Source organism: Zingiber officinale, chromosome 4B (assembly GCF_018446385.1).
Source record: "Zingiber officinale cultivar Zhangliang chromosome 4B, Zo_v1.1, whole genome shotgun sequence".
NCBI lineage: Eukaryota > Viridiplantae > Streptophyta > Magnoliopsida > Zingiberales > Zingiberaceae > Zingiber > Zingiber officinale.
The window spans coordinates 18,568,647-18,584,866 of NC_055993.1; the positions used below are offsets into that span (position 1 = coordinate 18,568,647).

The 16,220-nt window shown below is 37.8% G+C and overlaps 1 protein-coding gene across 1 annotated transcript; it reads left to right on the forward strand.

Moving 5' to 3' along the window:
• Positions 1-4,606: 4,606 nt before the first annotated feature.
• LOC121977433 (probable acetyltransferase NATA1-like) lies at positions 4,607-5,594 on the forward strand. Its single transcript, XM_042530012.1, has one exon. The coding sequence runs from the start codon at positions 4,704-4,706 to the stop codon at positions 5,403-5,405; it is 702 nt and encodes a 233-aa protein (XP_042385946.1). The 5' UTR covers positions 4,607-4,703; the 3' UTR covers positions 5,406-5,594.
• The last annotated feature ends 10,626 nt before the right edge of the window (positions 5,595-16,220 follow it).

Sequence of the window (16,220 nt, forward strand, 5' to 3'; positions counted from 1 at the left end):
GCTCTTGCTTAGTTGAAAAGATTAGCAGCCTGCTGGCTGATTAACCAGATTCCATTCTTCGATAACCATCCAGATTAGCAACCTCCATCCCCACGAATCACAACCTCTTCCATGTTCCAGGAATCAATGTGTTTACCATGTGATTGTAGCACAAGATAATCATCCAATTTTACCAGCATTAAGTACTCTGCGATAGTCTTATACATCCATGACAAAGTAGAGCATTCTGTATTATGAAATCAGGCATTAAGAAGAGGCAATCATAGAACCGAGCATACATCACGAAACAAAGGCCTGCATAAAGGCTACCATGGTTCGTTCTCCAATAAATTTCAAAACAACAATTTGCAGGCATAAGCAATTTGTTTATTTCTAAGCTTGTAGTTTTCCCAGTTGCTCATGGTGATTGCATCCGGCTTTTCCACTTCTATTCTTCAGCAGAGACCCCACTACATCTCATTCTTATGGTTACCTCATTGATATAGAGGAGTCAAAAACTAAAAACAGAAAACTAAAATGAGAATTCTTGAATTACAATATAATAAAAAAAACAATGATGGCATCAAAACACAAGAAATTAGATACAAGACATTAAATCAGTGTTATTTCCAGTTACTCTTTCAGTCTCAGTAAACTAAAAAACAAGACATTAAACCAGTCTTTGCCATCAAAATACAATTCTTCAATTACAATATAATGAAACAAAAAAAGATTTTTGATAGCTAATTCTCATTGAGTGAAAGCTTCTTTAACACTGGAGCAAAGGGAATCGACCACATCAAAACCAAAGTCAAGGCAAATCTTCTCAAACACTGGATTCACTAAAAGAAAACACACATTAAGTTAAATACAAACAAAAAAGATAGAACTGTTAAACAGTAAGAAGCAAGTGACATGAAATCAGTAAGAAGCTAATGCATCCTATTACCTAAAAGCTAATGCATCCTGTTACATCAAAGGTTCCACCTTCCAAATCAAATACAGAAATAGTTTCATTATTCTTCTTTTCAAATCCATAAGCTAATGATGTATTTGTCAATATCCTAAAGTATGTTGTTAGAACCTGCAATAATAAAGATAATTTATTAATTTCATTTATTCAATAAACAATAAACCACTATAATTTAATAAATTAAAACTTTGATAGTACCAGTTATAGATCACAAATCAGGTTCATATGTGTTGTCAAGATTGATATGATTATTATCTTCAATTGATCTGATAATTGACATATTGTCATATACAAAATATAATAAAAATGTAAAATTAATCGACACATACCCTTGCTGCAAATTAGGATAGTTACGCTTATCATGTAACACTCCTCGATGTTCGCATCCATGACAAAGCCTGGAATTTGAGGTTGATTTCTCCTTTGATGATTTTAATCTCTTCTCACATCCCTTAGTTCTTATTGTAGAAGAATCAATAATACCAAGACCCTCATCAATGGATTTCTTTCTTTGACTTCTATCACTGCATGTTGTACTAATGGACATTTCTTGAATTTTGTTGTAGATATAATCGAATTGTTCATCTAAGAAGATTGTCCTCTCATTACTCAAAGATGCATCATCAACTAATACTGAAGCTTTACAGGATAACCTCGAGTGCCTCGATATCAAATACCTTTCTAAATTAGGATCATCAATGACATTTTGCTCTCTTAAAGCGTATATTGCTCCAACTTTTGCATCTCGTGTCCATCGTTCGAGTATATACGTATCAGGCAAAAGAAACACTTGGTTGATACGAAAAAAAGCTAACATGTATCTGCATGGAATGCCCTCAAACTCAAATTTCGTGCAGCTACATGATATGTAGTCCCTTTGTTTGTTATGTGTGAGCACTCTTGATTTTGAGGAAGAAGAACTTTGAAATTTCATCACATGGTAAACCGCTGATGCAACTCCTGTAAATATCTGTTGCACATAATAACTATGACTCTCGGTCATTTCATTTTGAAACTCCAGCCATTTCTTTTTTGTGTATATTTTAACCATTTGAGTTTCCATTTGGCAGGTTGTCTTAACCTTGGGATGCTCATTCATATCAATATGGTCTGCAACTAACTCATTGTGTCTTTGGTGTCTCAGTGCTCTATTAAAATGGGTGATAAAATCCATTAATGAGTTCTTATTTGAGACATATTTCTTGAAAAATACATGTGAACCTTCAGATCTTTGACTACTTGACATTCTTGCAGAAAATACATGACTAAAATATACTAAAATCCATCTGTGTAGCAATTCATACATCAAGGATAACCAATCATTTTTCTCTAAGTTAGCACATTTGATAGTCTCTTCCCATGACTTCTCAAAATCATCAGGTGTTGTAGAATTTGTAATGACATTCTTTATGCTGTGATAGTGGTTTCGAAAAGTCAAATAGTCTAATTTATCTGGGAATTTTTTCAATATGTGCCATAAACAATATCGATGCACTGTTTGAGGGAAAACCTGTGCAATAGCTTTTGTCATAGCAGGATCTTGATCAGTGATGATAATGTTTAGTGCACCTTTAGGCATGACTTCTAAGAACTTTGTAAGCGACCAAATAAAAGACTCTGTTTTTTCATCACTAAGAAACCTGCAGCCAAAAAGAATTGTTTGATGATGATGGTTAACTCCTACAAATGGTGTCAAAATCAAGTCATATCTATTGGTGTTATATGTAGTATCAAATACAACTGCATCACCAAATACACTGTATGCCCTTCTTGATACATGATCAGCCCAAAAGCACCTACTAAATTTTTTATCTGAATCAGTCTCATAATCAAAGAAAAAAGCTGAATTCTTTTCTTGCTCAGATATAAAAAAACTCAATCAGTATTTCGGCATCAATACCCTTTTGTTTATCCCTAAGATTTCTCTCAAAGTTTCTAATATATTTTTCTGTGCAACCTACCAACTCAGGACCTCCATACTCTATCTCCAATAAATGCATTTGTTGACAAGTTGGTACATTGGCTTCTGAAAACTGTTTTGTCAATGCTTTCTTAGCTACCGAAACACTACGATGTGAGCGTAGCAAATGCACCTTTGATGGAGTTGAGAGAGGATGATTATGGGTTTCTATAAAGTTACAGACAACCCAATTAGGCCCCGTCTGTTTCTTGACAAATGCAATATTTGACTTACAACCTGTTCTAACTGCGCCACGTGCTCTTTCCCTTATTTGTTGATTAGGGTTTGGATGTTTTTTGTTCTGCATTAGATTTGTATGCCCTTCCTTAAAGCAAACAATTTGTTTCCATATCACTTCATTTGTCATCTTGTTTTTCCTACTCATGTTATTCCTTGAACTAAATCCAGCTTCTCGTGCATATTGATTATAGAATGAATATACATCCTCTAGTGATGGGAATTCCATTCCAAGTTTTGGCTTTCGATCATCTGCAACTTGGGGAATGAATTCTTGATCATCAACTCTATTTTCTTCCATTTCTGTGCGCCCTCGTATTATATTTGATAATAAATAAATAAATAAATAAATACTACATCTTATTTTAGAATAAACAAACTTAAATTCTCCAATTAACTTGATAAAGACACTAAACTCTAAACCTGATATTATTCTCAATAAACTTAAGTTGCATGATCATGATCTAAACATCTATATATGTTTATTTTACATAAACCATTTGCAGAAGCATGTTCTGCAAACATGACCAAATTCTATGACCTGACATTATTTAGCATACTAGTGGTAATAAATTTTGGGAAATTAATTATAATAGTCTTGCAAAGATCTTTGATTGAAGATCTAAAGAATCCAAATTGCAAAAATCTGATATACGTTTGTTTTCTGGTGATACATGTGCAAGCAATTGTAGCAAATTAACAAGGGTTATCAAGCAAAGATCAGCTAATGATCCAGATTGCAAAGTACCTCGTTTCCACCGGTAGCCGGGTAGGGAAGAAGCTAGGGCTCTCTTCGGTTGAGAGGTAGGCGACGACAAAGGAGGGAGACCTTGACGCAGTGTTCTTAGGCGAGAGAGGGAGGTGCTGCGGGTTGACCTGCGGGCTGATCTACGGTGAGAGAGGCGAGTGAACGAGCGAGGGAGATCTCCGCAGTAAACGTAGTCGAGAGAGAGAGGTGCGGCGGGGAGATCGCAGCGAGAGAGATTTGGTTCGGCGAGAGAGGAGAGGCGAGCGCTAAGGCAGGGAGATCGCAGCGAGAGAGATTTGGTTCGGCGAGAGAGGAGAGGCGAGCGCTAGGGCAGGGAGATCGCAGCGAGAGAGATTTGGTTCGACGAGAAAGGAGAGGCGAGTGCTAGTGTTTTTTCGAGGGAGTTGAGAGGTGAGATGTGGATGTGTTTTTTGTGCAGCTTGCTTCCTATCCCATTGACTGCATTTGACATGGCGTCCAGCTGTCCTTCGCCGTACTAAACCGCATGCAAAACACCGCAGGAGAGCTTTTATATATATATATATATATATATCCTAAAATAATGGGTTGACTTGGGCCTGAGGTCGATACATTTCAACATGGCCCGCCTATTTATTTGTTTTCCTTTTTTCAGGGAATCTGCCCCGTTTATTTACGCAAAAACTTACCTAATTATTATTGGCATTACCTAAAATACCCATAGAGTGCCGATAGATCCTTTATAAAACTAAACCCTAGCGACACAGTCCGCTTCCCCACTACTTTCCATTTCGATCTCCTTCTCCCTTTTCGATCTCGCCGGAGCAATGTCGGCCGCTGCAGATGCGTCATCGGAGAATCTCAAAGATGCCGTCTGGGCTCAGATCCGTATTGCGGACAATCGCGACGTGCCAAACATCTGCCGGCTCATCAGGCAGATGGCGGAGTTCGAGCGGTTGACCCATCTCTTCTCAGCCACCGAGGCCTCCCTCTCCGCCACCCTCTTCCCTTCTCCCGCACCTCCCCCCTTCCGCTCCTTCACCGTCCTCATCCTCGAGCTCTCCCCTACCCCGTTCCCTACCTCCGACGCCGACGGAGGTTTCTCCCCGATCGTGCGCCAGCTCCATCCGGACGCGCCGGTGGACGATGCTGAGGCTGGGGAGTTCGCGTCTCCGCGTGGCGAGGGAGCGGTGGTTGTGGGATTCGTTCTGTGCTTCCCCAACTACTCGTCGTTCCTAGCGAAGCCGGGGCTGTATGTGGAGGACATTTTCGTGCGGGCGGCATGGCGACGGAGGGGCCTGGGGCGGATGATGCTGGCGGCGGTGGCGCGGCAGGCTGCACTGCTGGGGATGGGGAGGGTGGAGTGGTGCGTGCTCGACTGGAACGTTAACGCAATCAAGTTCTACGAGGAGATGGGCGCCGAGGTGTTGCCGATGTGGAGGATCTGCCGGCTCGCCGGACCGGCATTGCAGGCTTATCGTCTTCAATTGCTTGACAAGGAAGGTGAAGCTGTGGCCAAAGAGGAGTAGCCATTTTTTCTCTTTTCTATGACAATAAGAGATTTAGTTTGTTGGCTATGGACTCTTACGGTTGGCTTTTTTTTTTATCATTTGAAGAAAAAAGGTTTTTAAATAAGGACCTGAAATTTACTTGCGTGTGGTAGGGTTTTTGAGTAATCTCAAAGTTGAATCGTATGCTTTAATTTTAGCAGAGATTAATTTTTTTTATTAGATTTTCATTGCTAAGTGTAGGTAGCATTGTTTGTTGGTTGTTCACGCGGTTTTCAAAATCAAAACACATATAAGAGAAAAAAAAAATTAGCTCTCCTTTGTAAAAACAGAAAGAGTGAACAGTACTCTTTTCTTTTGTACACTTTCATTTGTAAATAGAAGAGATATTGGGATAATTCGATGGGTATGATTCACTATTAATTATCCTCGAAAAACTATAAAAATTATTGTCTTTTGACTGTGAGACATTACGACTACTGTAAGTTTGGTTGTTAATTACCTCAAAAACAGTTAGTTTTCATTGTTGATTAACTTGGATTAAAAGGTTTAAAATAATGCTACCCTTTACAGTGCAAAATAGATGCTTTGATGAAATTTTACTTGCAATGTTTAGGACTTGAAGAACCAAAGTTATGTTATATAATGAATACATATTTGAAACAAGGATAAGATTTGTTGTCGGTCACTCCAAATTTTAGATGTTATCTACAAAAGATAACATCTGTCATCCTGACAGTCCCTTACGATTATCTCACATCATTAAAAAAGAATAAATCACAAAATCAAAATTAGTCATCACATGGGAGGTAATTCTTCAAGTTTTACTAGGATTCAATGCTGGCTCAATTCTGCAAACCAACTCGGTTATGCTCTCAGGCCAAATTTTAGATGTTGTCAATAAGGAAGTATGTGTTCAAAAGTTTGAAATTTGAACGAGCATATATATAAGGGCCAAAAAGACATTTAGAGTCTTGTAAGGATGAATATAGATATTCAAAATTTGAATCTGAATCAGCAGAAAGTTGAAGAATATCTTAGAAAGCTCATGATTAAAGAATTAATTCATAAGTTTAAGATTTGAGTGACAAGAGATAATCAAGATGTATTTAAAGGTCTGATATTTGAATGACCAGTGGGAAGGCCAAACATTCAGATTTGAGTCAACATAGAGACTCAGGATATTAAATAAAAAATATGGATTAACACAAGATAAAAATAAACCTCAAGTATTTATAGAATATGTTGTGCTTCATAGTTTAGTTGAATATGTTGTGCTTAATAGTTTGATTGTTTATATCTTAAATACAAACTTTTCAACAATTTTTTTTCACATCTTAAAATTTATTTATTTTATTTTTATTAAATTTTTAGATGCGGATATCAAACAAAATGGATAAATCAAATTTTGAGTTGAAATTCATTCATTTGGTAGGTCTGATAATTAGAATCACGATCGTTTGAATCGGGATTGATTTAATTTGTTTTGAACAATTTGTAATCAAACCAACTTTTTAGTGGGAAAAAAAAAATCTAAGTCAATTAGGTTGAAACCAATTAGAGAATTGTTTTAAGGAATTAAAAATTATTTTCCCCCCTTTTCTTTCTCACTCCCGAATTAGTAAGGAAAAACAGAGAGATTTTTATTTTTTTAAAAAAAATACTAGTTCCATCATCCTTCTCACATGAGCACACATCTCTCTTCTTTCACTTCTTTCTTGTATGGCGTCATGAGGTCTAGGGATCATCTTCGCTAGACAGACAATTGTTAATATATAATGGTACTATCATCATATAGGAGTTAAATCCTAACTAGTAGTTGAGTGTCTGTCATCCTCATGTGCTATTTAATTGTCCAACACTAGTAGTCATCTGTGGTTTATCTTTTCTGTGTTTACTTAAAAGTAAACTAACAGTAGTGTTGAAAACGAACGAATCATCTTTTTACCACTTGTACCATGCCATCCTAACATCATTTCTTCCTCCCTATCTCTATAAGTTTGAATCAACTTTAGAGCGTTGTTATTTTAAAAATTCATTTTTTAAAAATATTAATGATTTGAGTTATTTTAAAAATTCATTTTTTAAAAATATTAATGATTTGGATAATTTGATTAAACTAAATAAATGGATATTACATCAGAACGGATCATATGACCGTGTTATGTCGCGTGGAGACAAGGTCGTATCGTGTGATTAACTGTATAAAATTTAATTAATTCGATAAAACTAATTAATTGATATTGTATCAATTTGACTTATTCGATTTTTATTGAAATATTCAATCGGGTTGGTTAGATAAAAAAATGGTGCGGTTTTAAACCAATTCTTAACACTACCTATTAACCACTCGCCACTCTGGGTTCCACTCGATTCCTCCCCCACCCCCAGTTCAAATCTTCTGTCCCGAAAACCTCTCTGTCCCTCTATCCCACGCAGATAACGACAAGGTTAAACAGTGTTTCTCGTGAGAAACACGTGACGCCGCAGACGAAAGTGGCTTGTGGGCGAAAACCTCTTCTGCAAGAAATAATTTCGCGACGAAGGCCCTCTCTGTGTCCTAACCCTTTCTCCATCCCATAGTCGACGGTCCGAAGGCCCGCCAGTGTGAAATCCCGTCGTCTTCCAACTGTCGACGGCAACAGGCAGCACCATCGAGGAGACTCAATATTGATCCTTGGGGATCCAATATTGACCTAGTCCAACTTGATTGACCAAGTTAGACTTGGGGACCCATGCTTGGACTATGTTTCTATTTGATCTATTTACAATTGACAAATACGATTTAAATTTATGTTTACGTTTAAATCCAAGTCTGGATTTATTGTAAACGGCTCTTTGTTTTCCAAGAATCAGATCAAGATTCTTGGAACCCAACGTGAACTGTTCCAATGTGTTTTTAAGTTCTTTAACTTGAGTTTTTATATTGAAATTTTTTTCCTCAAGTTGTTGGACTTGAGTTGAGGTTTCAGTCTGAATAGGGTCAGTTAAGGATTCGAAGTTAGTTACTTCTTTAAGGGTTGTTACCTCCTTTAGAAGTGATTTGATCCGAATGTTAGATTTAGCTAATTTATGCATAAGATAATTGACTAGATTATGCAACCGAGAAATACTTACATCGGGGTTAGGCCCTTCGGAAACGGATACGGATTCGTGGCTTCTCTCTGATTCTGCTTCCAATTCGTTCTCGCTTTCGGATTCGTTGATTTTGTCCCGGACCGTCAGTGCAAGGAAGCTCGTCTGTTCGAGCTCTTCATCGGACTCTTATGATGAGGACTCGTCCCAAGTTGCCTTCAAAGCTTTCTTCTTTCTTTGCTTCTTTGCATCCTTTTGATTCAGACAGTTGGCTTTGATATGTCCCTTTTGGTTGCAGCCGTAGCAGGTTACTTCGAACTTCACCTTTGAACTTGGTTGAACCTCCTTGGATTGGATCACCTTCTTGAAGTCCAAGAAGCTTCATCTTCAAAGGAATACAATGAAAAGGGTAAAGAGGGAGCATACTCTTTGTTTCATATACAAGATGAAGATGAAGAAGCCTCCACCTATAGGATTGAGGGGGAGCAATTTTCATTGACACCGGATCAAGAAGAAAAAGAAGTCTCCACATTCGGGTCAAAAGAAGAAGAGGATGAAGAAGCTTCCACCTCCACAAGTCAAGTCAAATCCATTGCAGTAGCACCATTATCGGAACAAGAGGGAGCTTCTACCTCCGGATCAAAAGGAGAAGATGTCATCCCTACACGTGAAGGTATAAATGTTTCAATTAAAAATAAAAATCATATTATATGTTTTGAGTGTAGGGAACATGGGCATTACAAGAGAAAATATCCCAAGTTGACCAAGAAGAAGGGTCAAGTGGCACCAAAGGGCAAGGAGAAGTTCAAGAAGACCGCTCCTGGAACAAAGAAGAGCAAGGAGCACATTGTGTGCTTCTCTTGCAATCAAAAGGGACACTATCGGAGTCAATGTCCCAAGGGGAAGAAAGCAGTCAAGGCTCAAGGAGGAAGCACAACTCAAGGGGAAGCCTCCAAGGTAAAATGAAAGGTATCATTTATAGAGCCTACCCCTTTAAATAATGGTAAAAAGCATGTTAATTCAAATTTTTATCATTTTAATGCTATTTATCATAAAAATAGGGAGCATGATAGCATTAAAGAAAAACATATGGCTCTCCATGCTAAGACTACCACACCTAGGGTTAGGAAGGTAGGTAAAAGTTTAGGCAATAACACTAAGGACCATAGTTATAAGCCTAGAAATAAAAATGCTCAAGGATTTAAGGAAAAATCAAAATCTAGGGAATTATGGGAAGAAAATCAAGTCTTGAGGTCAAGGCTTGATAAAATGGAAAAGACCCTAAAAAGGATGGAAAATATCCTAAAAGGGCAAAATGAGCATAACCTAGGTCTAGGAGTACAAAAGTCATCCAATGGCCATAGAGGTTTGGGATACAAACCTAAGGCTAAGAAGGATGTATTTTCTTACCATATAGTTCCATATAATTATGGAACCAACCCTAGATCAAATGGTCAAGTCAAAAATACTAGGGAGGTTATTCCTAAGAGTATTTTTGCAACAAATATGACTAAGACTTCTAAGAAGTCCAAGAAAGTCACAAAGAAGGTCACAAGGGAAGAAATCCCTAGAGTTGACCTAGGAGATGTGACCAAGGATTCTAAGAAGTCTAACAAGGTCACTAGGAAGGTATCTAGAGAAGATATCCCTAGTGAATACCTAGAGCATCCAAGGAGCTTCAATAGGTTTTGGGTTCCTAGGAGCATTTTCTCTATCCCTTAGATGGGATAGAGAGTGTCAACTCCGATTAGAAGAGTAGTTAACCCAACTTTGATGAAGCTGACACTCTAAGAGCATTTTCAAAGTTATTGTTAACTTTGAAAATGATAAGGATAAATGGCTTACTCTTGGAAAGGATAAGATGTGCCATAGGTTGAGAAATTTGATATAATCTTGATTGGCACAATGAAATTAAGTGTGAAGAAATGCCAAGTTGGGATTTTGGCATGTTATTGGGAAGTTAAAGGCAACTTAACCCTTAACTTAATTTGATACTCTTGGAAGAGTAAAATGTGTCAAAATTTGAGGAATATGCTTAATTTAAATTGGCACAAATTAGGAAAAGTAAAAGAAATGTCAAAATTGGGATTTGATATTTTCTTGGGACATTTTGGGCAATCTAGGTTTAAATTTTAATTTAGCCAAAGATTAAGGATACTTAGATAGATAATCTAGGTATTTCATTTATGCTAATTTACCATGCTTTGTTTGCCCATCATATGCCATGACATCATATTTTGCATTCATGTTTTGTTATAAAAAACATAAAAATACCATATCATGTCATACATACATCATGTAGTCATAGGAAATTTTCTTTTGAAAATTATTTATTCTTGATGTATGTCATATCGCATCATGCATAACTTGTAAATTCCTTGCAATTAAGGACAAATAGTATTTATTAACAAGTAACATCCTTGGTAGATGTTCATAACCTCAAAATGCCTAGGCAAATATGCATGATCCCTAGATTAGGGCAAAAACAAAAATTTTACATCTCACAAAGAACTATAAGATGACTTATATGTGTTTCCGTACACATTAGATGCAAGTGAGGTGGTAGGATGATGAACAAAACTCAAGATGTTGATTTAGTGCATTCCTTTGAGTTTTAGGTTCATCAAAATGCATAGTTATGTGTTTTCCAATCATTGGGAAAGCTAATATATAAGTCATGTGCATTGAGCCCAAAGAACATGGTTGGAAATTGATTTTGAAAATTATTTTAAAATGTTTTTGGAAAACCTTGGTGAAGACTATTTTTTGATAGTAATCATCATTGAAGAGTTAGACAAAAACTAGAAGAAAACACTAAAGTTTTTATAAGTTTTCAAGTTTGTGTCAATCTTGGAAAATAAAAAGTATTTTCATAGAAAACTATTTTTCCTTGATAGTATATGCCCTAAGGAATGTCTACATGAATTTTCATGATTTTTCAAATTTTGTAGAATTTTTGGGGACTTTCTGAAATTGACTGAAAATGTATTTCAGCATTTTCAGAGCTTCAATCGATCACCCGATCGATTGGAGTGCTCGATTGAGAAGGCATTTCCCGCGAGCAGAAGCTCCATGGTCGATCAGTCGATCGATCCACGCAGTCTGAATCGATCAGTGGATCGATTCAGCAGGGTTCAATCGATTGGGACCCAACTTCAATCGATTGGGAATGCTGATTTTGGCTGGGAAAGTTTGATTTTAGCATTTTGAGCCGCCTTTAGTCTAGGTAACCATTCCTTACCCCTCAAAACATATTTGTATACATTTAGGGGGAGTTTTCATGATGAAAATAAGGACGGATTGGTTAAGGGAGACTAATTAGAGGTTTAGGTTGAGGTTTGGTTTCAATATTGAATTTGTGAACCTCAAAACTTCAAAATTTAGGTTTCCTAAAGGTTTAGGGATTCCAAGTCATTGTTGGTGCAATGACAGAAGTTATGTGCATGTCTTTAGGGGGAGTTACTCTTTAAGGACATGAAAATCTATTTTTCATACACCTTGGAAGGTGGTTAACCTTCTTTAGCGAAAATGCTCAAAGTTGGGCATTTGAATGTAATGGAGAGTGGATATCTTCATTATTCATGTGGTGTTTGCTCACGGATGAGTATTTGATGACAATGAAGGGTATGTGACCTTTATTTGAATCGTGTGTGAATATACCAAGTGGTATATGCTCAAGGATGAGCGTTAAGAATAATGAAGGGTATGGGACCTTCGTTATTGAGTTGTGAACAACGAGTGAAGTTGTAAGCAACGTTGGGTAACTCTTCAGGGGGAGAGTTTTTTATGTGTGCCAATAGGGGGAGAATGTAAGGTTTAAGTTAGACCTTCATTACCTAAAAGGGAGTTTGTCCTCTAGAAAAAGAGGAGAATGAAGGAAATCCTCATTCATATTGGCATGAAGGAAGTTGAGGCTATGAGATTAGTCTAACTTAAAGGAGATATTGTCAAAAATCAAAAAGGGGGAGATTGTTGGTGCAATATTCCCTAGGTCAAGGTTGACCTATTTGACTGAGCTTGAATTGGGTCAAGCTCGAGTCTTGATATTTGGATTTCTATGTTTGACAATACATGTAGATAACACATGGAGATTGCAGGTGCGATTGTTCATGTGGGGAGATTGTGAAGGAGAGTCAAGTAGGTCAAGGTTGACTGGATACTTGACTGGAAAATCCTGGTGAGTGAAGCCAGGTGGATGTCCTGGTGAGTGAAGCCAAGCAGTTGGAATGTCTTGGTGAGTGAAGTCAGGCAGTTGTGAAGTCCTGGTGAGTGAAACCAGACAGTTGTGAAAAGTCCTAGTGAGTGAAGCTAGGCAGAAGGAAAATCCTGGTGAGTGAAGTCAGGTGAAAGACCTAGTGAGTGAAGCTAGGCAGTATGGGAAATCCTGGTGAGTGAATCCAGGTGAAAGACCTAGTGAGTGAAGCTAGGCAGATGGGAAGTCCAAGTAGGTTGAAGGGATTGACCGGATACTTGGCACAAGGAAATCCAGATGGGTCAATGTTGACCAGACATTTGGTGGAAGTCCAAGTGGATCAAAGAGATTGACCGGACACTTGGTGAGGGAGTCCTAGCAGGTCAAGGGTGATCGGATGCTAGGCATGATGAACCAACAGGTCATGGTTGACCGGATGTTGGTGTAGGGGACTTTGGACTTGTTTTTGGACAAAAACAGGAGCTGAATCGATCAGCCGATCGATTGGCTCATGCCCAATCGATTAGGTGAGTCCCCGCGACAAGCCTCCTCCCAATCGATCAGTGGATCGATTGGGGAGAAGTGTCGCGCGAACAGAAAGCCTCCCAATCGATCGGTCGATCGATTGGGAGCCTCCAATCGATCGTGAGATCGATTGGGACCTGCGATTTTTCGCGATAAGCCCTGGATCGATCAGCCGATCAATCTAGGCAATTCCCAGGAGCACAGAGGCACTCGGGATCGATCGGTTGATCGCTCCAAAGCCTCCCCAATCGATTGGAAGCAATCCAATCGATTGGAATTTGACCGTTGGCGCAGGATATAGCTGTTGGCGAGCATTTCTCTCGGCAGAACTTCCACGGCTTCAATCCTTCTCTTCAGTGATCTTCACAGCGACTCCATAAAGTTCTCGCCGCCAATTCTTGAAGGTTCTTGGAGGCTTGTGCTGGTGCACGCCCAAGTCAAGAGGCGAGGAAGAAGTTAGGGTTAGGGTTTTCTTGTGTAAACTTGTAAGATCTTATTGTATTTTGTTTCCCTTTCCTTTTTTCTTGTACTGAGAGCTTGTAAGGCTTCTCCGCCTTCGGTAGTTACCATAAAGGAGTGTTTTTCATAGTGGAGGGTGCGTGAGTGTGTGGATCCTTGGACTAGTCACCTCTTCTTAAGGTGCATACCAAGTAAATCTACGAGTTAGCGTTGTGGTGTATTGTTTCTTGTAATTTCCGCTGCACATCTTCACGAGAAGCAAGCAACGCTGAGCACGAGATCGTGTCGAGCTATTCACCCCCCCCTCTAGCTACATTTCGGTCCCAACAGTCGTGTGGGCGACGATCTACCAAGAAGAAATCCACCAAAGCCTTCTTCTCTTCCTCCAAACTCCGGCCACCAAAGGGATCTAAACAAGAGGGCCTCCTTTCTCTTCTTCTTCTCCTCCTAGTAAGAGGCCACCAAAGCTCCTAGTAGACTTGATGCCGCCGGCCACAATGTGGAAAACAAAAGGTGAAGAGAGAAAGCAAGAGGGTTGGCGACCAAAGGAAAAGAGAGAGGAACAATAGAATAGAAGTTGTGTCCCATGAAGGCACCCCTTACCTCTCTTTTATAATCCTTGGTGAATCCAAAAAAGGAAAGTTTTATAACAAAAAATAAAACTTCCTTTTCTGTTCATGACATGGCCGGTCATCTCTTACAAAACAAACAAGGAAATATTTTAAACAAAAATTAAAATCTCTCTTTTAAAATATCTCTTTTGTGGTTAGCTATAAAAGGAATATTTTATAAATTAAAATCTCTCTCTTTTAAATCCTTTTATGGATATCTATAAAAGCTAAAATTAAAAATAAAATTCCTTTTATATCATGGTTACAAAAAGAAAAGTTTTCTTAAAAATTAAAATCTTTCTTTTAACATTATAGATATCTACAAATAAGGAAAGATATCTAATCTCTCTTTTAATCCTTTGTAGAAAATCTATAAAAGGAAATATTTTAAAATTAAAAACTCTCTTTTAAAACCATGTGGATAAAAACATAAAAGGAAAGATTTTATCAAAATTTTATTTTTAATAAAATTCCCTTTCCTTTCCTTACTTGGTCGGCCGCTTGCTTGGGCACCAAGCAAGGCTTGGCCGGCCTTAACTTGAGCTCCAAGCTTGGCTTGCCCGGCCCCTTGCTTTGGCTCCAAGCAAGGATAGGGGTCGGCCCCTAGCATGGGTTAAGAGGTTAGGCTTTGGGTGGATATAAGACTATATATAAGAGGCTACAATAGGGACTGAGAGGAGGAATTGGTTTTGGTCTCCCGATGATCTTGAATTTCTCGTGTTCGCCCTGAACACCCAACTCAAGTTCATCAATAATAACCCATACCACTAAAGAGCTACTATTGAACTACCGCATCAATCCTAAATTATATTATGGGCTCCTTCTTATTATGAGTGTGTTAATCTCCCTGTGTTTAAGATATCGAATGTCCACTAATTAAATGAGTTACTGACAACTCACTTAATTAATATCTAGCTCCAAAAGTAGTATCACTCAACCTTATTGTCATGTCGGACTAAGTCCACTTGCAGGGTTTACATGACAATCCTTATGAGCTCCTCAAGGGAGCATTATCAACCTAAATTACTAGGGCACGATTTCATTCTATAATCAACAACACACCATATAAATAATATCATTTCCCAACTTATCGGGCCTATTAATTTATCGAACTAAATCGCACCCTTTGATAAATTAAAGAAATAAATATTAAGTATACGTGCTTGTTATTATATCATGATTAAGAGTACGCACTTCCATAATAACAGAGATCATGTTCTTTTTAAAGAGTCAGTATAAAAAAAACTACCTCAAATGGTCCTGCTCAATACACTCATAGTGTACTAGTGTAATTTATTAGTCAAGATAAACTAATACCTAATTACACTACAACCACTCCAATGGTTTGTCCCATTCCATTTTGGTTGTGAGCAACTGTTTATAAATTATAAGGAACTGATAACATAAACTTCTGTGTGTCTTCTCGCATCATGTTATCTACAATATAAATTAAACGGACAACTACACTTAGCATAAATGTAGATATTTGACCAATGTGATTCTTATTTCAAAATAATTATTTACAAAAAACTAGACTTTTAGTATATACTCTAACAATTCAAGCATTTTAGATAACAAAACAACTTAACTTTGGACCCTTTGACATAATCAAAACACAGGTTCGATCGTCGGATGCTTCCCGCACCAACAGTTAGGTCTTTCACAGAACTAGCCATTTTGGGCGGTAGCATAAAGCATTAAGAATGTTAGTGTAGTACGAGCCTAGTGCTAAAAAATAAGACTAATCTTGAACTCTAAATCGTGTTTCAAACACTATCCTTAAGGCTTTATTTGGTTTATAAATTGTGCACCACAAACCAAATATCCTATAAGATTAGATAAAGCTAATTGTCTATACGTTGCACTGAGTAAGACAATTCAAAAAATAAAGGAAAGGAGAGCAAGAATGTGTGTTTATTTTTCATCCAACTTGCCTCTTTTATAGACAACCAAAAAATGGCTAAAAGTTATGAC